The 17755-nt window shown below is 38.1% G+C and overlaps 2 protein-coding genes across 4 annotated transcripts in view; one reads left to right on the plus strand and one right to left on the minus strand.

The window, feature by feature from the left end:
• The window catches only part of mrpl11 (mitochondrial ribosomal protein L11), a 62929-nt gene that overhangs the window by 22039 nt on the left and 23135 nt on the right, over positions 1-17755 (plus strand).
• tmem265 (transmembrane protein 265) lies at positions 1232-8429 on the minus strand. Of its 3 annotated transcripts, none has more exons than XM_087281710.1 (2): positions 7957-8429; positions 1232-2627 (listed from the first exon to the last, which is right to left on the minus strand). In XM_087281710.1, exon 2 carries the CDS (start codon positions 2624-2626, stop codon positions 1589-1591), a length of 1038 nt encoding a protein of 345 aa, XP_087137836.1. In that variant the 5' UTR covers position 2627; positions 7957-8429; the 3' UTR covers positions 1232-1588. The 3 variants fall into 3 exon arrangements, with proteins under 3 accessions (XP_087137836.1, XP_087137834.1, XP_087137835.1); XM_087281708.1 differs by having other exon boundaries at positions 7910-8429; XM_087281709.1 differs by having other exon boundaries at positions 1232-4115; positions 4315-8429.

Here is a 17755-nt window from a genome sequence, read left to right on the forward strand (position 1 = left end):
GGTAGAAATTAATGAGCCATCACTGCCCATTCTGTATTTAATGTCTAGTTCTGCCCACCAAGAGGCCTTAAAGGTGAATCTAAAAATAAAAATGTTGAAAAATTGGTGACATTTTATTTCTGTGCTAGAAAACTGTGCTAGTTTTACACAAACCGCTGGAGCCCATACAGAGCGTAGGGGAGACAACAAATATTTAACAGTTATTTTCATTTTTTAATGTCAGGTTTTGGCCTAAAACTGCTGTGCCGAGAACATAATTTGTAATGGAAAATGTGTTGATGTGGAAAAATGCAAAACAGAAGCATTTTAATCAGTAGGCTCTGACTTTTGGACCTCACCGGGTGTAATGGTTGGGAAAGTTTCACTGTTGAAAATGATTGGCAGATTCTTTTGTTATTGCTTTTGCTCAAGCATGAAATGCCCATTTAGTTGATGCAGGACTGGATCAATTTGTTTGTAAAGACCAACCATAGAAATCATTATTTAAATGAAGTTCTGTACTATCATGTTTTGAAATGCTGTCATTAGGGCTGTGCAATTAATCTAAATCGGATCGCAAACGCAATTTGATACGTGATTAGCTAATCGCAAGAGGCTGATAATTAATAAACACGTATGAAACCTTAAAAGTCATGTCTTGTCTTCAGTTTCGGGCTCAGGCTCGCTTTGCTCTCACACTACAAGCGTACCATGCCAAAGCCCAAGTGAACCGCACTCTGTCACACCTCTTCCAACAGGGCAAGGGCCGGCCAAGTGAACCGTGCCTGAACCTGATTCAGAGCACTCACACTTCTCAAACAATCTGGGAAACAGGCCTGGGCATGTGTCAGATAGCATAGTGTGAGTACGCCCTAAAAAGTACTGCCAGTGACACTTAATCTAGTAGAAAGCAACAGCAAAGTAGTTGTTTGCTAATATAAGTTAATATCTTGTAAGTACCTTTTTTTAAACTAACACTCACTGCATTTTAGAAGTAAGAAGCTACAATACAGATTATTGAGCTGAATCTTGACTACAAAATTAAATTGCAAATCAAATTGAAATCCCGTTATCTGTCAAAAAAAAAAAAAATCGCAGTTAAGATATTTTCCCCAAATCGCACAGCCCTCACTGTCATCATGTTTGACAGGTCTGCAAAAGTTTTTACTTTAGAGCTGTTTCTGTCTCGCTCACCCAACCAACAGAATATGAGTGTGTACTCAGGTCTGGCTGACAACGTTAGAGGCATGTGTCTATTAAACAATTTTATTACACAGTGAAATATTAACAGTGGTCATGCTTCACAGTACATGGTTTAATTCAAGTCCTTGATGAACACCAAAATGAACAAGAGTAACAATATTAATCGTTGCTCTTTTAAGAAGGCACTTAATTAAAAAACGGCTCCCACCTCTCAACCTTATCACCATTATGTCTGGGAGTCTCGCACCACAGTAGGCTGCTCGTGTTTGGCTTTACAAATCATCAGTTGTACAAACTACAAAGTGTGCTAATACGATGAGTTATCTCCGCTAATCTTGCCAAAAGCACTGAGACTCCAGGGATAGTTAAGAGCCCACAAATTCCAGTTGCTGGCAGCTTCTGACCTCTAGAGCTCGTGGGAAATGTAAGCCGGTCCCAGTGAGGTCTCTGTGGGATCCAGGCTGACGTGAGAGAGTGAGTGGCTGTGTCCGTGAGTGCGTGAAAGAGTATGGTAGCGTGTGGAGGACGCCACTGGAGATGTGCACCCTTGCTCTTGTTCTGTGGCTTGTTCTGAGGCCACATCTCGAGTCTGGTTTCCCAATCCTGTGGTTGCACCTGCTCCCGCCAACCCTCTGCTGCCCTTTTTGTGCCTCTCCCAGGCAGAGCTCAGCTTTACCGCAAGAGCCAGCAAGTTTTTCCCTAGAAACACTGTGGACACCCGAGGGTCCCTGTACCACAGCATCCCAACCCCTCTGGGCACGAGTGTGAACACATTAATAGTCACCAGGCTGAGCCATGGATAAATGGCCTCCTTCCGAGCCGCCGGCAGTGCAGCAGCACCGAGCTCTGTGAGCGACACGCAAGGCAGCAAGAGCAGCAGTACATAACAGTAAAAGAAGACTATACCTTCCACCCAAAGAGGAACCCCTACACTGCCCTGCACCTCCCACAGGCCGGCCTGCAGATCCAGCACATCAAGCAAGTCAACCACCACCCACAGAAGCCGACTGCGCACCTCCTGCTTCCTACGGAGGGGTGTCATGTAATCGGCTCCTGTCAGGATGAGGAACAATGAGGGCAGGCACACTGAAAGTAGAAGAGTCAGCGTCTTGCGGGCAAGAGGATCCGGCGGTCGTCTCTCCTGTCTGTAGTTCTGACACACAAAAAACAGCTTCAGCTGCAGCAGCGAGAGGAAAAGGAACCAGAGAGCGTTGGCAAAGCCCCGGCGGGGAGAGCGAGCCTCTGAAACCACACCGGCGGAAACGAAGCGAAGCGCCAAGAGGAAACACAGGTCGCCCAGTGCGACGGCTACACACGGCCATACTGGAGGTCGGGCTCCGCCTCGAGGTCCCAGCATGCTCTGCTCCAGCAGGTAGAGGTCGACCACAGCCATCGTGCTCACTGTCACCAGAGTAGACACGCACACCTGGGGCGAAGGCAACATGCTTGAGGTAAAAGGAGAAACAAGGACATGGTCAGACTCATTAAGGACAGAAAATAGGATGGCTTTAGAGGTTATATCTTGATAAGGACATGGCATCATTATGTGCTATTACAAGACTGCAATGTACCGAGAATAGTCTGGTTTTAGAGCAAATTAGCCATCAAAGTGCACGTTCATAATGCTGTTTATGGCCTTGCAGAACAGACCATTTTAAGGACTGAGCAAATTGTATGTTTTTCTGTAGCATTCGGATCAACAATAGGCTATTAATAGGCTTTCTTTGAAAGATCTTCATTGTTCAGCAACGTTTTACTAGGAGCGATTTTCTATTTCCACCCTAATATCAAAGGTAGTTACTGAATGTCTGCACTGAAGGTCTTGACAAATGTTGTTTGCAGTCCTGTGCGATTTTTACGATTCATGGCATTTCAAAGGCTTGTTCGTTTGCAAAGCCAATGACATTGACAGGATTAGTTAAATAAGGTTTGTGGCAGTACTGAGCATAAGCATTTTCCTGTTTTAGACACAGTCTTAGGGTGGTCAGGGGCTTTTTTTTTCCATCTCTATCAGTATATCTTTTAACTTCCAGTTTAAAACATTTTCCCAATTGAGGCTTCTAATATGACAGAATATGTCACAATCTATTGCTATGTTTATAAATATGATTTCATAACTCATAAAAATTTCTGTTCCTTTATCCTTGCAAATGTAAAAAAAAAAATTCTGCGTAGTACCTAGCATTCATGTCAGTTCATGTTCCCTTATTAATTAGTTATATCAAAGGGAATGTAGGCTCCCTTTCAAAGTCACTTTTCCTCATGGTTTCCCGTAAGTGTGGGTTTGTTACATATTACAGCATTTAATTGTTTTTGGAAGCAGGGCTGGATCAGATAAGATTCTCTGGCTTGTTTTGCGGAGGGAAGCTTTGGGCCACCTGAAAAATGGTGATGCTCAATCTTAATACTGTCTGAGAGGTGTTGTCATAACACTGCATACTGATGTTGATTTTATTCATGTTTCCCCCGGCCATATTTCAGTGGTGGACAGTATAAAACGGCGGTATTGATTAATGTAGAGAAATGATTGCAGGCTTTATGATGAAATCGAAAGCAGGCCATCTCCAATAGATGAACCCATTGGATGGTACACAATGTAGCTTCTTCTGAGCATTTGTGCACAACATGAGTGTCAACACCTCTGTAAGATGACTTATTACATATGGTAATCATTACTGTTGAATAAAGTGTGAATGGGTTGTCAAATTTATTTGGAAAATAATGTGAATAATTTTTTAAAGGGCACCTGTTTTACCTCTTTTTCAAGATTTAAGATAAGCCTTTTGTGTTTCTAGAATATATCTGTAAAGTTTTAGCTCAAAACACCCATCAGATTATTTCTTATACCTTTCAGAATATTGGAATTTTCTGCTTTGAACACATTGTAGCTGTTTTTGTTGCCTGTGCTTTCAATGCTAGTTCTCTGCGCCCACCTTTCCCACATGCCTGTCAGATAAACAGCACAGTGACAGACATAAAGGACTACTGTAAGAACTTTCCAAATGATTATTTGATGTATTTGTTGTGAAGTTAATTCAAGCCTTTCTGCCACGATGAGTCACACACAATGACGTTACAACGTTCACAAACACAGTGTGCCTGTTTAACGTTACTATCCACGTTAATATCCACTGCTGTATGGATTTCCGTTATGTTAATGTAGAAAATAAACCTGATTTACGGATTCCACAAACCGGGATTGAAGTGTCCTCCTTTATTTTTGTACTGACATGCGGCTGTGCTGATAAAAACGATAAAATCGACGATGTAATTCATTACAAACATGCACTGTTTTAAAAACGTTTTAAACTTGTAAAACTCATTCTTGATCACATTTGATGATGATTGATGATCACAGCAAGCTGAACATATCTTTTAATCCCAGTTGCTTTGCGCACGTCCTGTCTTGTTGATATGATTATACGCGTTAATACAGAGACATGTTAATACACTGCTGTCACTCAAATTGTTCTCCTACGTCATGTTGAGATGGGCCTTAATATGGGAGGGATTTAGATCCTATTTTAAAAAGAGACTTATTGACTTTATATCACCCCAATATGGGGTATATTGGACAGTTCTGTCCAAACAGCTTCAAAAAGATGATTTTTATCATAGGTGACTTTTAAAAGATTTAAAAAAAACTACACTCTTGAAATTAAGTTTTTTTGGCATCAGTGGTTGCAGGAAAAACCATTAACATTCAAGGATCTCTTTTCATTCCACAAAAGGTTGGGTACAGTGGAACAAAAGTTTTATTTTAAGAACTATTCAGTGAAAAGATTATTTGGAAATCGAAAAATGCATCTACTATTAGATCACTGCAAAAACATCCTTATGGAACCTTTTAACAATGTTCAAAGAGTGTTACCAAAATCTTTAGAATAGTTTGGGAGTGAGGAAATGAGATGTAGTTTTCATATTTGGCTGAAAAGTCCGACTGCAACTCTTGCTGCTCCTAAAGATCCATTAGGTACACGTAGATGCATAAGGGGAAAGTGTTGAAGAGTGAGGTGAAATGGAAATTGAATGGGGTGAGAGAGAGGAGAGAGCAAGTTTGTGATTCATTCCCTTGGCTTTTTACAGACCTAATAAAGTGTTACAGCATGATGGTAATAGTTCATAAATAAGCTAAGGGATATGAAGAAGGAAAGAGTGATGGGTACAACACAAAAAGCACAGGCGACCTGCTCTGGGAAAAAGGAGATGTTGTGGTGGGGAACTGTTGATGAGAATGGGAATGGAAATATATTCATAGCTTGGGAACTGTAGAAATTAAACGCATTAATACGAAGTGTGGAGGAAATGAAGGGAGTATGTTGGTAAATGACCTAGAATGATTAATCTTCTGTGAGCTCTGTGGAATGAAAAGAGTGTGCGTCACTAATATCTGATTTTGACTGTAGACTTTATTTTTGTCTCTGCTGCTGATTTTTCTCCTTTGGATTTCAATTGTATTCAATAATCTCAGGCTGTGACAATTGAACTTAGAAGTGGCCGCATGCTCCTGAAGAAAAAAGCTTTGGCACAGGACGCGTCTTTCATTTCAAATCTGAAAAATGATAGACGGCAGTTATTTTAGGACAAAAAAGAACTGAAACCCCTAAGGCTTGCCTGCAGGTGTGGAGCTTATCCTTTGACTGTCACTGTCAGCACATAATTCATCAGGTTTTCAAGTCACTTGGATGATACGGTGTTGTTTTCTCTAAGCACAGCAGTAATGACTAGAATTCAGTACTTTCAGCCAATGCAACCCTAAGTATAAATGATTGCTTAAGGCCGCAGGTTAAAGTGTGTAATTTCATGCAATTTAACTTTGTACAAATGTGTTCTTTCATCTGCATTAAACAAAAAATGCCTCCAAGTCTTTTGATGTAAAAGGAACAAACATACATTTTTAAGTAAATTTTGAATGATTAAAGCAACTTTGGTTAATGAATATTTACTCTTTATATGTTGTGATGATTGTGTTTTTTATCCAAAACAACAAAATAATTATTTTGATCTGTAAATTAAATTTCCAAAGGCATAGTTCATAATTTAGATTTACCATTAAATTAAGCACCTTAAAGAATGAGGTAAAACAATTTTAGCAAAACTATGGTCCTTGGATTTTCATAAAACACAAGTCAATGGCTACCAATACTTTGAAAGCCAACAAAACATACAGGCAAATCTAAATACATCCTTGGCATTCCTGACTATTAATTAAGGTCTTATGAAATAAAAAAAGAAAATCACATTGTTAAATAAACTGAACAATATTTACTATATTCTCTTTGATCCACCTCAAAAAATGCTTCATGTATGTTCACAGCAGGCCTTAAGGCTATTTTTCTTTCTCAAAGTGGCGGTAACTGTTGACTTGCACTTTATTCAACTTACAATTTTATTTATTATTACACTAAAAGTTAGCTATTTTTTAGATTTCCTGCAGGATGAGTAAACTGACAGATTTTCATATTGCATGAGCTATAGCTTTAAGCAAAAATAGCCATTGATCATTAATATCTGAAGGGATTATTTTGATTTAAAGAGATATTTCACCAAAAAATTATTTTTAAAATTATTGTAATTTTTTTTTAATCTTTTATAAGAAGGGCCAGACTGAATCTAAGGACATTTTGTGTTATTTCTGCTGTGAATTTTGTAAAAAGAAAATCTTCGGATTTATGCTCAATTATTTTGGGAATAATTCCCAATACCACTTTTGTTGTAACTAAAAACTTAATATATGAAATTAAAAATAATAGATTTTTAACTTTTATTTAATGTTTACAATGCAAATACATTCAGATCCACTTATTTGGTAAACAAAGCAAGTCTTTCATGTAATATATCTACTAAAAAACAGAAAAATATTTCTTTACAAACTGTGTTGTAAATAAATTAAATTAACATTTTCATATTAGTCAATTATATTACTGAAATTAATTGAAAAACTAAATAAACATAAATTTACACACATTTACACAAGTAAATAAATAGACTCAATGATGGGCTAAAAATCAGCGAAAATCTGTGGATTTCTGTGCGCAGATTCTGTGTGGGCCTAATTATAAGAAAGTCATTTTGGTTTAAAATTGAGGATAAATAAATGCCAAGATTAATTTAATCTTTAGCAGCCTGGACTAATTTATTGGTTAAGTAATGAAAAGAAGTGTGGTGGGAAAATGTAAAAGCTTCTCCAATTAACACTCTAAAGTATTACTCATTAGGCTATTACTACTAGTCAAGCTTAAATATAGTGTGCTAAATATTGTCAATGTTTTAATTGCTGTGTGCAAGTGCCCATAATCACGTCTAGCTCTCATTCCTGGAGATGCTCTGAGCTGGACTCGTGCCACATGCCCTCATTTACGAGTAAACGACTGAAAATGTCCGTCGGTAATGTGCCATTGAATCATTCCCACACAGAGAAGAGCATCAGTACAGTGCGAGAGAGAAAGAGAGAGCATCAGTGTTCGCCAATAAATGGCACCATCTGTCTTGATGCTTGTAAGTGTCGTACCACTGCAGGACGTGTGTGTGTTCAGATCTCAGCCGCTTCAATTAATAACCACATTGCGACAGGTGTCAATACGATAGGAATGGGCAGGTGTCGATCTCTCCAATGAGCTTTTGAAGTTTTAGGACTCGAAAGCTACATGAATAATTCAATGTCAAGTTGCAAGAGAGCTCAACTTCACGTAAGAAGGATTAAATAAAGTAGAGAGTAGATATTTACCCCACAGCATGAAGACTTGACAGAGCAATCTCAAGACCAGAACAAACCTGCAGGCATCAAGACGCTATCATCTAAATCCGAACGAGTCCTGTAACGAGACCGCGCGGCTCCTCGGCATATCTGAACGTGGAAAATAATCCTGAGAAGTCCAGTTCAAAGGCTACATTGTCCATGAAATAACCCCTGACGTGCTGTTTAGCCTATTCTGGCGAAGTGATGAGGAAGCGAGCCGACTTTCTTTGTCGCAAAACCCTTATATAATCGGCATGGGCTTTATTCCGTTATCGCGTCTCGAGCTCGAGGCTCCTTCCCGGTCCATCCAGACTCTCTCAGGCGGCTGCGATAATGATTTTTTGCGAGCTGGGGAGTAGAAGTCGGTCAGAAGTGCGCTAGAACCGGGCTATCCACCTAACGCCTGCCGAAAGCTCATTTTCTCCGAGTCTCTCGATGTCTTCTTCATAGTTCACTATAAGGAAAGAAGGGAAAGCGCGCGTCGCGAGACAGTTTATGATTGCAGTGTGTCATTTGTAGGCAGCTTACGTGCACTTGTACCCCTCCCTCACTCTCTCCCTCCGCTCCCTCTCTCTCTCTCCCCAACTCCACCGCTTATAGTTGCTTCTCTCGGATTTCACTTCAGATCGCAGGCGGGCAGATTTGAATGGGCTCGTGCATATTGTATGGGAGTCACCATCCGGATGGGTCCCTGCTACTAATTACTGCTGCTAGTGCAATCACTGCTGCGATAATTACATCGCTCTGTTCTGGAGAAAACAACACCCCCGATGTCCCTGCTGTTGGTGACGAATTGATTGTGTGGTGAGATGAACTGGAAGAGAGCTTTCAGATTTGTTATTTAACAAACACTAACTTCTTTTTTGTTTGTTTTTTAATCTATAGCAACTAATTGCTAAGAGAGTCCCAAGGCTTCGTGTTCATGCAATTGCATTGATAATGAATTTTACTGCAGTGTTTGTGTAATTACGTGCATGGATCTTTAAAGGAGTGCCTTATATAAGATCAAATAGTTTGAAAGGAGGAGGTATTTTAAAAGCTGAATATTTTTTTTGGAAACAGGTCACATGTAGACCTACTTTCCTGTTCATTTTAGATTGTCAGCATAGTCAAGTTCATTCATTCATTTTCCTTCGGCTTAGTCCTTTTATTCATAAGGGATCGACACAGAGGTATGAACCGCCAACTTGTCCAGCATATGTTTTACACAGTGGATGCCCTTCCAGCTACAACCCAGAGCTAGGAAACATCCTTACACACTTATTCACTCACATACACTACGGCCAGTTTTGTTTATTCAGTTCACCTATTAGCGCATGTCTTTGGACTGTGGGGTAAACCAGAACATCCGTAATCATTATCATATTTACATATGTAAATATATTTACTCATTTAAACAATTTTGCAAGTATTGCAAAGGACTACTTAATAATGTATAATGCATAGCAGAACATTGCTTGCTTTTTTCTCTGCTTTTCTTTTCTTATTTTATTTTGGCTTCGAAAAGATGCCATTTGGACGCCATTTCATTTCAAATTAAAATTCGATTAAGATGATTACAAATAGGAACGACACTTGTGATGTTATATTACTTGAGACTTTTTCGGTTTCTTTCGAACATGAGCAATTAGGAGAGATATGTGGCTGTGAAGGAATGCGTTACGTCATTCTAGTTCACCTAATAGCTGATTGCGTGCGGTGTTATGCAAAATAGAGTGTTGTGCTGCTGGGTATGTTTCTAGTGTTCTCTGCTTTTAATCATACTGTTGTTGTGTATTTATTATCGTTTTCAGCTTTGTCATGTATGAATTATACGCTATTCTTTTAATTAAACGGTTGTTGTGAATTGTATCACATTCAATGGAGTTTGTCTATAAATGTGCAATGCACATTGTTTATGATTTAAACGTATGCGCTTGTCCTCATGGTAATGTTCACAATAAATATCCAAGAGTATCTTTTGTGGGGCCCTCCAAGAAACGCGGGGCCCTAGGCGACCACCTATATTGCCTGTAGGATGGGCCGGCCCTGCATACACTGAAGATTCACTCTAAACAATGCTGAACTCTTAGTTGAAGTCTTTATTTATATACTGTATTAGCTGTCATTTCATTACATTTAACCCTCATGCATAAAGCCACTAGTGTTGTACATCATTGTCGACTGCTTTATTGTATTTTTTTGTGTGTATCACATTGGTTTAGTTTGATTTAATAGAAAAGTTTCTTTGTGTGCCTGGCACTATAGCGCACCATTTGAAAGACTTAAAATTGAAGTAATATGAAACGTATGTTGGTTATGACATTTTTTATAATATCATTTCATCATATATTTAAAAAAAATGTATATATGAAAAGATTTTTGAAGATAATTTCCTCTGTCATATATTGCATTATCTTATTGCATATCACATTTTTTATTTGTTGCACAGCTCAAATAAGAAGAAAACCACATTCACTCCAGTTGGTGCTCTTTCCATCACTATTTACCATGTTTCAAACTCTGAAATGGCTGTTAACATAATACACACACAGTATTTCCATTACTGTCCAAAGCACATGAACATGAGGCATATTATCTGTCAGTTGCTTAGCATCTAGCTGCGATATTCTAACACTGCTTCATTTCACACTGTGCATTTTTGGCAATGTAATGTGGAAACAGGGATTCAAAACCACTGGTAAAAAAAGCAGCGCTAACTACTTCTAAATGCTTACAAGTGTTCCTTTAAAAGCAGTGTTTAGAATGACGATAACCTGGGGATAAGTGCCGTGTGAAAAGCCCTCTAATGGACATTTTATACATACAGAATGAACAGTACTTTTGAAAATGTAATAATCATGTACTTTCATCAAATGGCACAACTCTGCAGCCTACTAAAAGCTGATTTCTTTTTTGGAAGTGGGTCACAAAAATATCTGACAATTTGTTTTATACGAAGTTAGAATTGTCAATTGAGTCTCAAATTGAGCAAAACATTGCAAAAATCAAATCATGCCTCAAAAGGTAATATCTGGCATTTAATGGATTGGGAATGTCAGTCTGTGCTTATGTTTTGAAATTAAAACCCATTTTTCAGAACATTACCCCCTTGTTAAGTCATGATGTATGAGTACTGTTTTTCGGTCCAAGCTGCTATTTGAATTGAGAAAGTATTTGTTTATGACAAATTTTTTTGTCATATCTAGGGCTAGATCAATTCTGCAGACATTTTTTGCTATTTTTGTAGTTTCATAACTACAAACTTAATATATAAAATAAAATAAAATAAAAAAATACGTTTTTACTTTTTATTTAATGTTCGCAATGTAAATCCAATTAGATCCACTTATTTGGTAAACCAAGCAAGTCTTTCATATAATACATCTACTAAATATGAAAATATTGATTTACAATCTGTATTGTAAATGAATCATATAAATATGTTAATATTACTATTATTATATCACAATAATATTAGTGAAATTAATTTAAAAGCTGAATAAAAATAAATGTACACAAGTAAATACATAGACTTAATGATGGGCTAAAAATCTGCTGAATTCTGTGCGTGCAGATTCCGTGTGGGTCTAGTCATATCTCACATTGAAGTAAATCTTGTATAAAATGATGTACACAACAGTCTCTGGACTTGCTGCATGGCAGACAACAAAAATTTTAAGAAGTTAAAAAAAATGTATCACTTTTTGGCCATCGGATATTAGGCATGGCTATATATATTGCAATCGTGATTTTCAAAAGTTTTACATCGCTTTGTAAACATTTTATTATCATTTGTTGCGTCTCTCCATACTGTTTGATAGAGCGCTTGTCGACCCGGAAGCTTCTTCACTTGATGTCACACTTAACAAGTGGATTGTAAAAATTATGGCACTTATACATACATACTCCTACCTATAAAGGTTTAAACTTTTTTTGCAGCTGGCTAATTATGAAAATATTTGTACACCAGAGAGACACTGAATCACTTGAATCCAAAAGGAACACATTTTTCCATCTATATACCAATTCCTGTGAGCCTAGCAATCATAATTTGTGAAATATCATGCCCTTAACATTGCTTCATATAAAAGAGGTTTGTTGGAAATAATTAATACTTCAGGGGACTGAAAAAATGTGTAAAGCTTAAAAAAATAAGCAAGCTGTGAGCATAATGTACCTTACAACAGAATTCTTCTCAGATTTAACATGCACCGATGCCATTGAAGAAATACACAGTCTTTTTTAATTATGTAGAATAAAGAGAAAAAACAGGACAATTTAATATGAATGAGTTTGAGGTTGAAGCTACTCTTGCAACAGATCAGAGCAACAGAAGATTGAGCTGAATCTCATTATTATCTGTTAAAACTCTCACACTACTGCCCTGACAGGCCAGTTCCCGCTCCCTTTATGGCCTATCTGAAATCAAAGGTCTTTCTTCTTGTACCCTTTCTTTACAACGTTCACCTCATTTATTCATGGTGAGGGGTCATCTTGGAGTTTTAATCAGCCAGATGGGGAAGAAAGGCATAGAAGGCAAAGTCATCTTTCTTGTCACGGTTCGCTATGCGCACCACTGGTTTCCAGACATTTTCCGTTCCTTGCCTTCAATTTTTTTTTTGCCATTCATTTGCTCCACCCACTACTCCATTCTCTCTCTCACTCACACCCTCTCTCTCTTTCAATCCCCGTGGGGCTGAAGTTGTTGAAGGTCACTCTGATCTGGCTAGATTTCAGCACGGAGGGAGTGAGAAAGGCAGAGAAAATGAGACAACAAGCGTCCAGCAGTGCACAGTCAACACTTTCGCCTTCATAAAGTTGGTAAAAAATGCCTTGATTGGTGCCCCAGGTGTGCACTGGCAGAAACCCGTCCCAAGACATCCCTCACTGCATCCATCTGCCACACATTAGAGCTCTTAGCAGACAACACACACATGCTCCAGCCACCGCAAAACAATCTGCAATATTCTCACAATACGAGCACCGCTTGATTCTCAGTTCTCAATCATAAATCTGTGCCTTAACCTTCCGCTTTTATGGCTGGAACTTAAAACATCTATAAATCTTCCCATTTAAAGCCAGCCCTGGAATCAGCTGATAATGATACCCCGTTAATTATCAGTCTTTCTGATTAACCGACTGAGCTCTGATAAGATAAGACGCCCTCTGATGCGGCGTAATTCTCAGAAGAGCGGGTCTGAGGAATGGGGTTTAATAACATACGTTTAATGAAATCTTTTCACACTCGCTGATTTTCATCAGACGTCTGCATGGATATGGCTCCCTCAAAGCATTTGTTGTCCTTTTTTGTCAACTCTTTCCATGCCGCAGAGCCTCATACTGTGTCTAAGACCTTCACCCTGCATTTTATTATCTGTAAATAAGTTTGTTTTCGGCTTTTAATAAACTGATTTCAAGGCAGCACGTCTCTTATCTTCAAGGACGTGGAGTGGAGTGGTTGGCCAGTGAGGCTGCAGACGCATTTAGAAATGTAACATGTTATATTTTCCTCGAAATGAAGTAGGTATGGCTATCAATATTGGGTATTAAATGCACCGTAAAACTGACCCAAAAATAATGTGTCCCCTGTGGCATGTCTCGCCCCTGTAGCATTCTCTTTGAATGCTTTAATCATCACTGTTTGTACTTTTAAAAAACGAGATGCGAGGGAAGTTGCAGGGGAATTTTAGGATGATCAAAGATAAAGCCATTAGCTATTCTGACAAACTTTTATGTTGCCGTTCCACCATGCCTGATCCATTTTTTTTTTTTCGGATTCAAGCAAATGGCCATTAATCCTCTTTGCAGGACCCTTCTTGGTACTCCTGAGGTCTCGATGGGTCGGAGCGGTTGGAGGGTATGAGGCTAATCAGCTGTATGACACCCTTATGGGGAAGAATGTAATAAAACGGGAAGAGTTCAGCACATTAAATTAAGGAAGGGGAACCGGAGTAATTAATTAGAGTGTCTCACACTGCAGAGTTTAATTAACCCCTTGTCTACACCTCCCAACTCGGCCCCCCATCTTTCAGGATGCTGGCGTGGGCTATGAATCGCCCGTCCTTGGATGCCAGGGGCAATTAATCCTGCCTGCTGCCCCGAGGCCACGTCCCCTGTCATGCTTGTGTACACATGGCCTTTTTTGCACTTCTGTTTCACTCACCGTTACATATCAGTGCTCACGAGAAGGGAACACATGCAGTGCCGCGTCCTCTAAACTCTACACTGAAAAAAACTGTGGTCTCGCTTTCTCACTGGCTTTAGTTCTTCATCTAACTCTTTCTATTGCTTTTGTTTTTTTTATTGTCTGTGTCATAGAAGAATAATCCACCCTACTGTGTAAATTCATTCATCATCCTGTCACCATCTGCTGATGTTGTTGTGAACCTGTGTGTTATGACTTTCTTTCTTCAGTTAGAGACAAAAGAAAAAATTATGAGGTTAATTTTGGTTCCGTTAGTTGCACAAAGCTGTAAGATGACAACAAGGGATTAAAAAAACATACACTATCTGACAAAAGTGTTGTTGCCTATTCAAGTTTTAGGAACAACAAATAATAACCGGACTTCTAGTTGATCAGTTGGTATCAGAAGTGGCTTATATGAAAGGCAAAGGCCTCTAGATTACACTTATTTTACCAAAACAAAATACGATCATGTCTTGATTTTTAATTATTTAACTAGGACAGTAAGGTCTGACTTTGCTTAGACAAAAGGCTTATTACTTAACAGAAATAATGTACAGTATAAAATATAAAGTCATGATGCGGTGGAAAAGAATTAATATTGTGTATGACTCCCATGAGCTTGGACAACCTCATCCACACATCTCTGCAATGACTCAAATAACTTATTAATAATGTCATCTGGAATGGAAAGTATTCTTGCAGGACTCCCAGAGTTCATCAAAATTCTTTAGATTCATCTTCAATGCCTCTTTCTTCATCTTACCCCGGACATGTTCAATAATGTTCATGTCTGGTAACTGGGCTGCACAATCCTGGAGCACATTGACCTTCTTGCTTTTAGGAACTTTGATGTGGAGGCTGAACTAAGAGAAGGAGTGCGGTCCTGCAGAAGAAATTGCCCTCTCCTGTGGTTTGTAATGTAATGGGCAGCATAAATGTCTTGTACCTTGGGCTGTTTATGTTGCTCTCCACTCTGCAGATCTCTCGCATGCCTCCATATTGATTGTAACCCCCAAACCATGATTTTTCCTTCACCAAACTTCACTGATTTCTGTGAGAATATTGGGTCCATGTAGGTTCCAATATGTCTTCTGCAGTATTTGTGATGATTGGGATGCAGTTCAACAGATGATTAAACTGAAAAGTCTACCTTCTGCCACTTTTCCAAATGATCCACTAGAAGTTATTATTTGTTGCTCTTACAACTGGAATCAACAACAAGACTTTTGTCAGGTATGTAATGCACTAGTTACATGCACCAGTTTGTGTTAGAAACTACTATGAACTTGCATCCAAAGTAAATAAAAAATAATGTTTATGTACAGTATCATACAGTTGAAGCTGAATGATTAGCCCCCTTTATAATATTTTTAATAACTAATTTCTAATAACTGATTTATTATATCTTTGCCATGATGACATTACATATTTTACTAGAAAATTTTCAGAATACTAGTATTAAGCTTAGAGTAACATTTAAAGGCTTTAGTTTAAGAGTTTTCGTCAATTAAGACAACGTTAGCACCTCTTGGCTTTGATTGTGTGGAAAACTGGATAATTTTGACTTTTTATTTTCTTTTATTTATTCATCTATTTATTTTTTTAACTTCCGGATTAAAAATCATTATCAGAGTGGGATCAAAATCAGTGATGTAATGCTGTCTGCCTGTCCAGTGATGACGCATTTCTCATTATTTGTCATAGACTAAGTTTTCTTATCCTATGGGAAGACCCTGTTTCTTAATTATTTACGACTCCACGTGCTTTCTGATGACAGACCCATATGGACTGTGTTTCCATGTGTTTATTTGTGTTTAAACTCTTCTAGATTACCGGCAGGGCTAATGGTTAGAATAGATAGGGAAAGATACCTGCTGCACTGCTATCCACTGCGTCTGCATTCAGGCCAGGTAATTCAGTAGGAGAGAAGCCCTCCTCTTTTATAGTGTTCATTTAAACATAATTATGTTTATAATGGTATAATAAATTGTGTTTATATAATATATGAAATTACGAATAGCCGTAACAGGACATTAAATTACTTGCTGTTTGTTTATTTTTTTTTACTTTGTAAACTATAAAACCATGTGTCTCCTCGAGTTTTTGTCAGATTTTTTTTTTGTCTGATTTGGTGTGCCAACTGACAGTTGTTTACCCCCCTCATTTTTCCTCCCTGCTTTGCTGCCACGCTCACTCCAACCTTCTGCTCCCATGAACCTTTAAGTGGGTTAATGCTATTGAACTTGGTTAAAAACTTTTATTCTTTTAAGCAGGTAACTGTTTTTATCCTAGCCGAAATAAAACAAATAAGACCGTTCTCCAGAAGACAAAGAGGAAATTATAGAAAACACTGTCAAAAATTCCATGCTCTGTTAAACATAATTTAAGAAATACTTGAAAAAACGAATTAAAATCATTTGCTGTTTTTGAAGTGCAATAAGGCAAAGGTTAACTACAAGTTTAGTTGCATGGTTTAAGGGGTACTATATGTGTAGCAGCAAAAGTTAAATTACATTTATTTTTAAAAAACAATTAACTGTTTCAAACATAAGCACAAAGTAAATGTGAAAAGTAAAGTAAACAAACATTTAGAGCTTTTTGAAGATTTAGATTTTCATGAATATACAGGTTTTTTTGTATGACATTAAGGTAGAAAAAACAACCTTTTTTTTATAGTTTATGCCGCTAAACGCCTAATTTTGTTGCAGTTCTTTTTAGACTAATAATTAAGCCTTTTGTCCAACGTCTTCTGACCCATAGAATGTTCTGTTCCCTATGTGAAGTGTTAACAATTTTAATTTGCTTAATTTCTCATTCATGCATTTAATTACACAGGTTTTCACTTAGTTGGAAGTCACGCTGTCCTCTAATGCCTTCCCCTCAGAGGCTTTTCTGTAAGTGACTGCGCCACTTGAACCTACCACCGTGCTCTTTTTTTCCTTTTGCTTCTCTTTAATGGAATGAGCTCACAGCCCTCGCACATACATCCTTTATTCATGCAGGTCCCCTATGGCCTCTCCATACATCAGCACTCTGAAGCCTTTCACCCGCTTTTGTCAAATGGACCTCCTGAATGTTAGTATTGATCTTGATTATTGTGCTCATAGGGGACATGTCTCCAACATGGTTCCTCTCTGAAAATATACACGCGTATGTGGGAAACATCATATATCTATGTGGCCCTTCAGTCTGAAACAACTATTTGAGTCTGTCCTTTGTCTTTTTGTCATTCATCCATGTCAGTGGAGGTCTCGTTAAAAAGAATTGCTGAAGCTGAAAGCTTACGCTGTAATAATGAAACCAATGCAAAGCGGGAGATCTGATGAAAGGAATGAATAAGAGAGGAGAAGTTTGGGGAATCACAAATACAGTCTGCATGCAGATACCATAGATGGCATATATTAGATAAAATATTATTAAAGTGCTTTGTTATGGTGTTCTGAATATTACCTTTTATGCAGTGTGTATCTGTTTGTGAATGCTTGCAAAGATTAAAGTGCTTGATCAATAATGTTATCATCCCTTTAAAAAAAAAATTCTGTTTTGTTGTTTTGAGGTGTCAGGAGTTCCGGTTTTATATATGTTAACGATCTACATTGATTTGTAAGACATTTGCTAAGTTATCAGCCTTTCATCATAATTTTTGTTTTGTTTCCAGCATGCTC

This window comes from Danio rerio, chromosome 14, assembly GCF_052040795.2.
Source record: "Danio rerio strain M-AB ecotype USA chromosome 14, GRCz13ab, whole genome shotgun sequence".
NCBI lineage: Eukaryota > Metazoa > Chordata > Actinopteri > Cypriniformes > Danionidae > Danio > Danio rerio.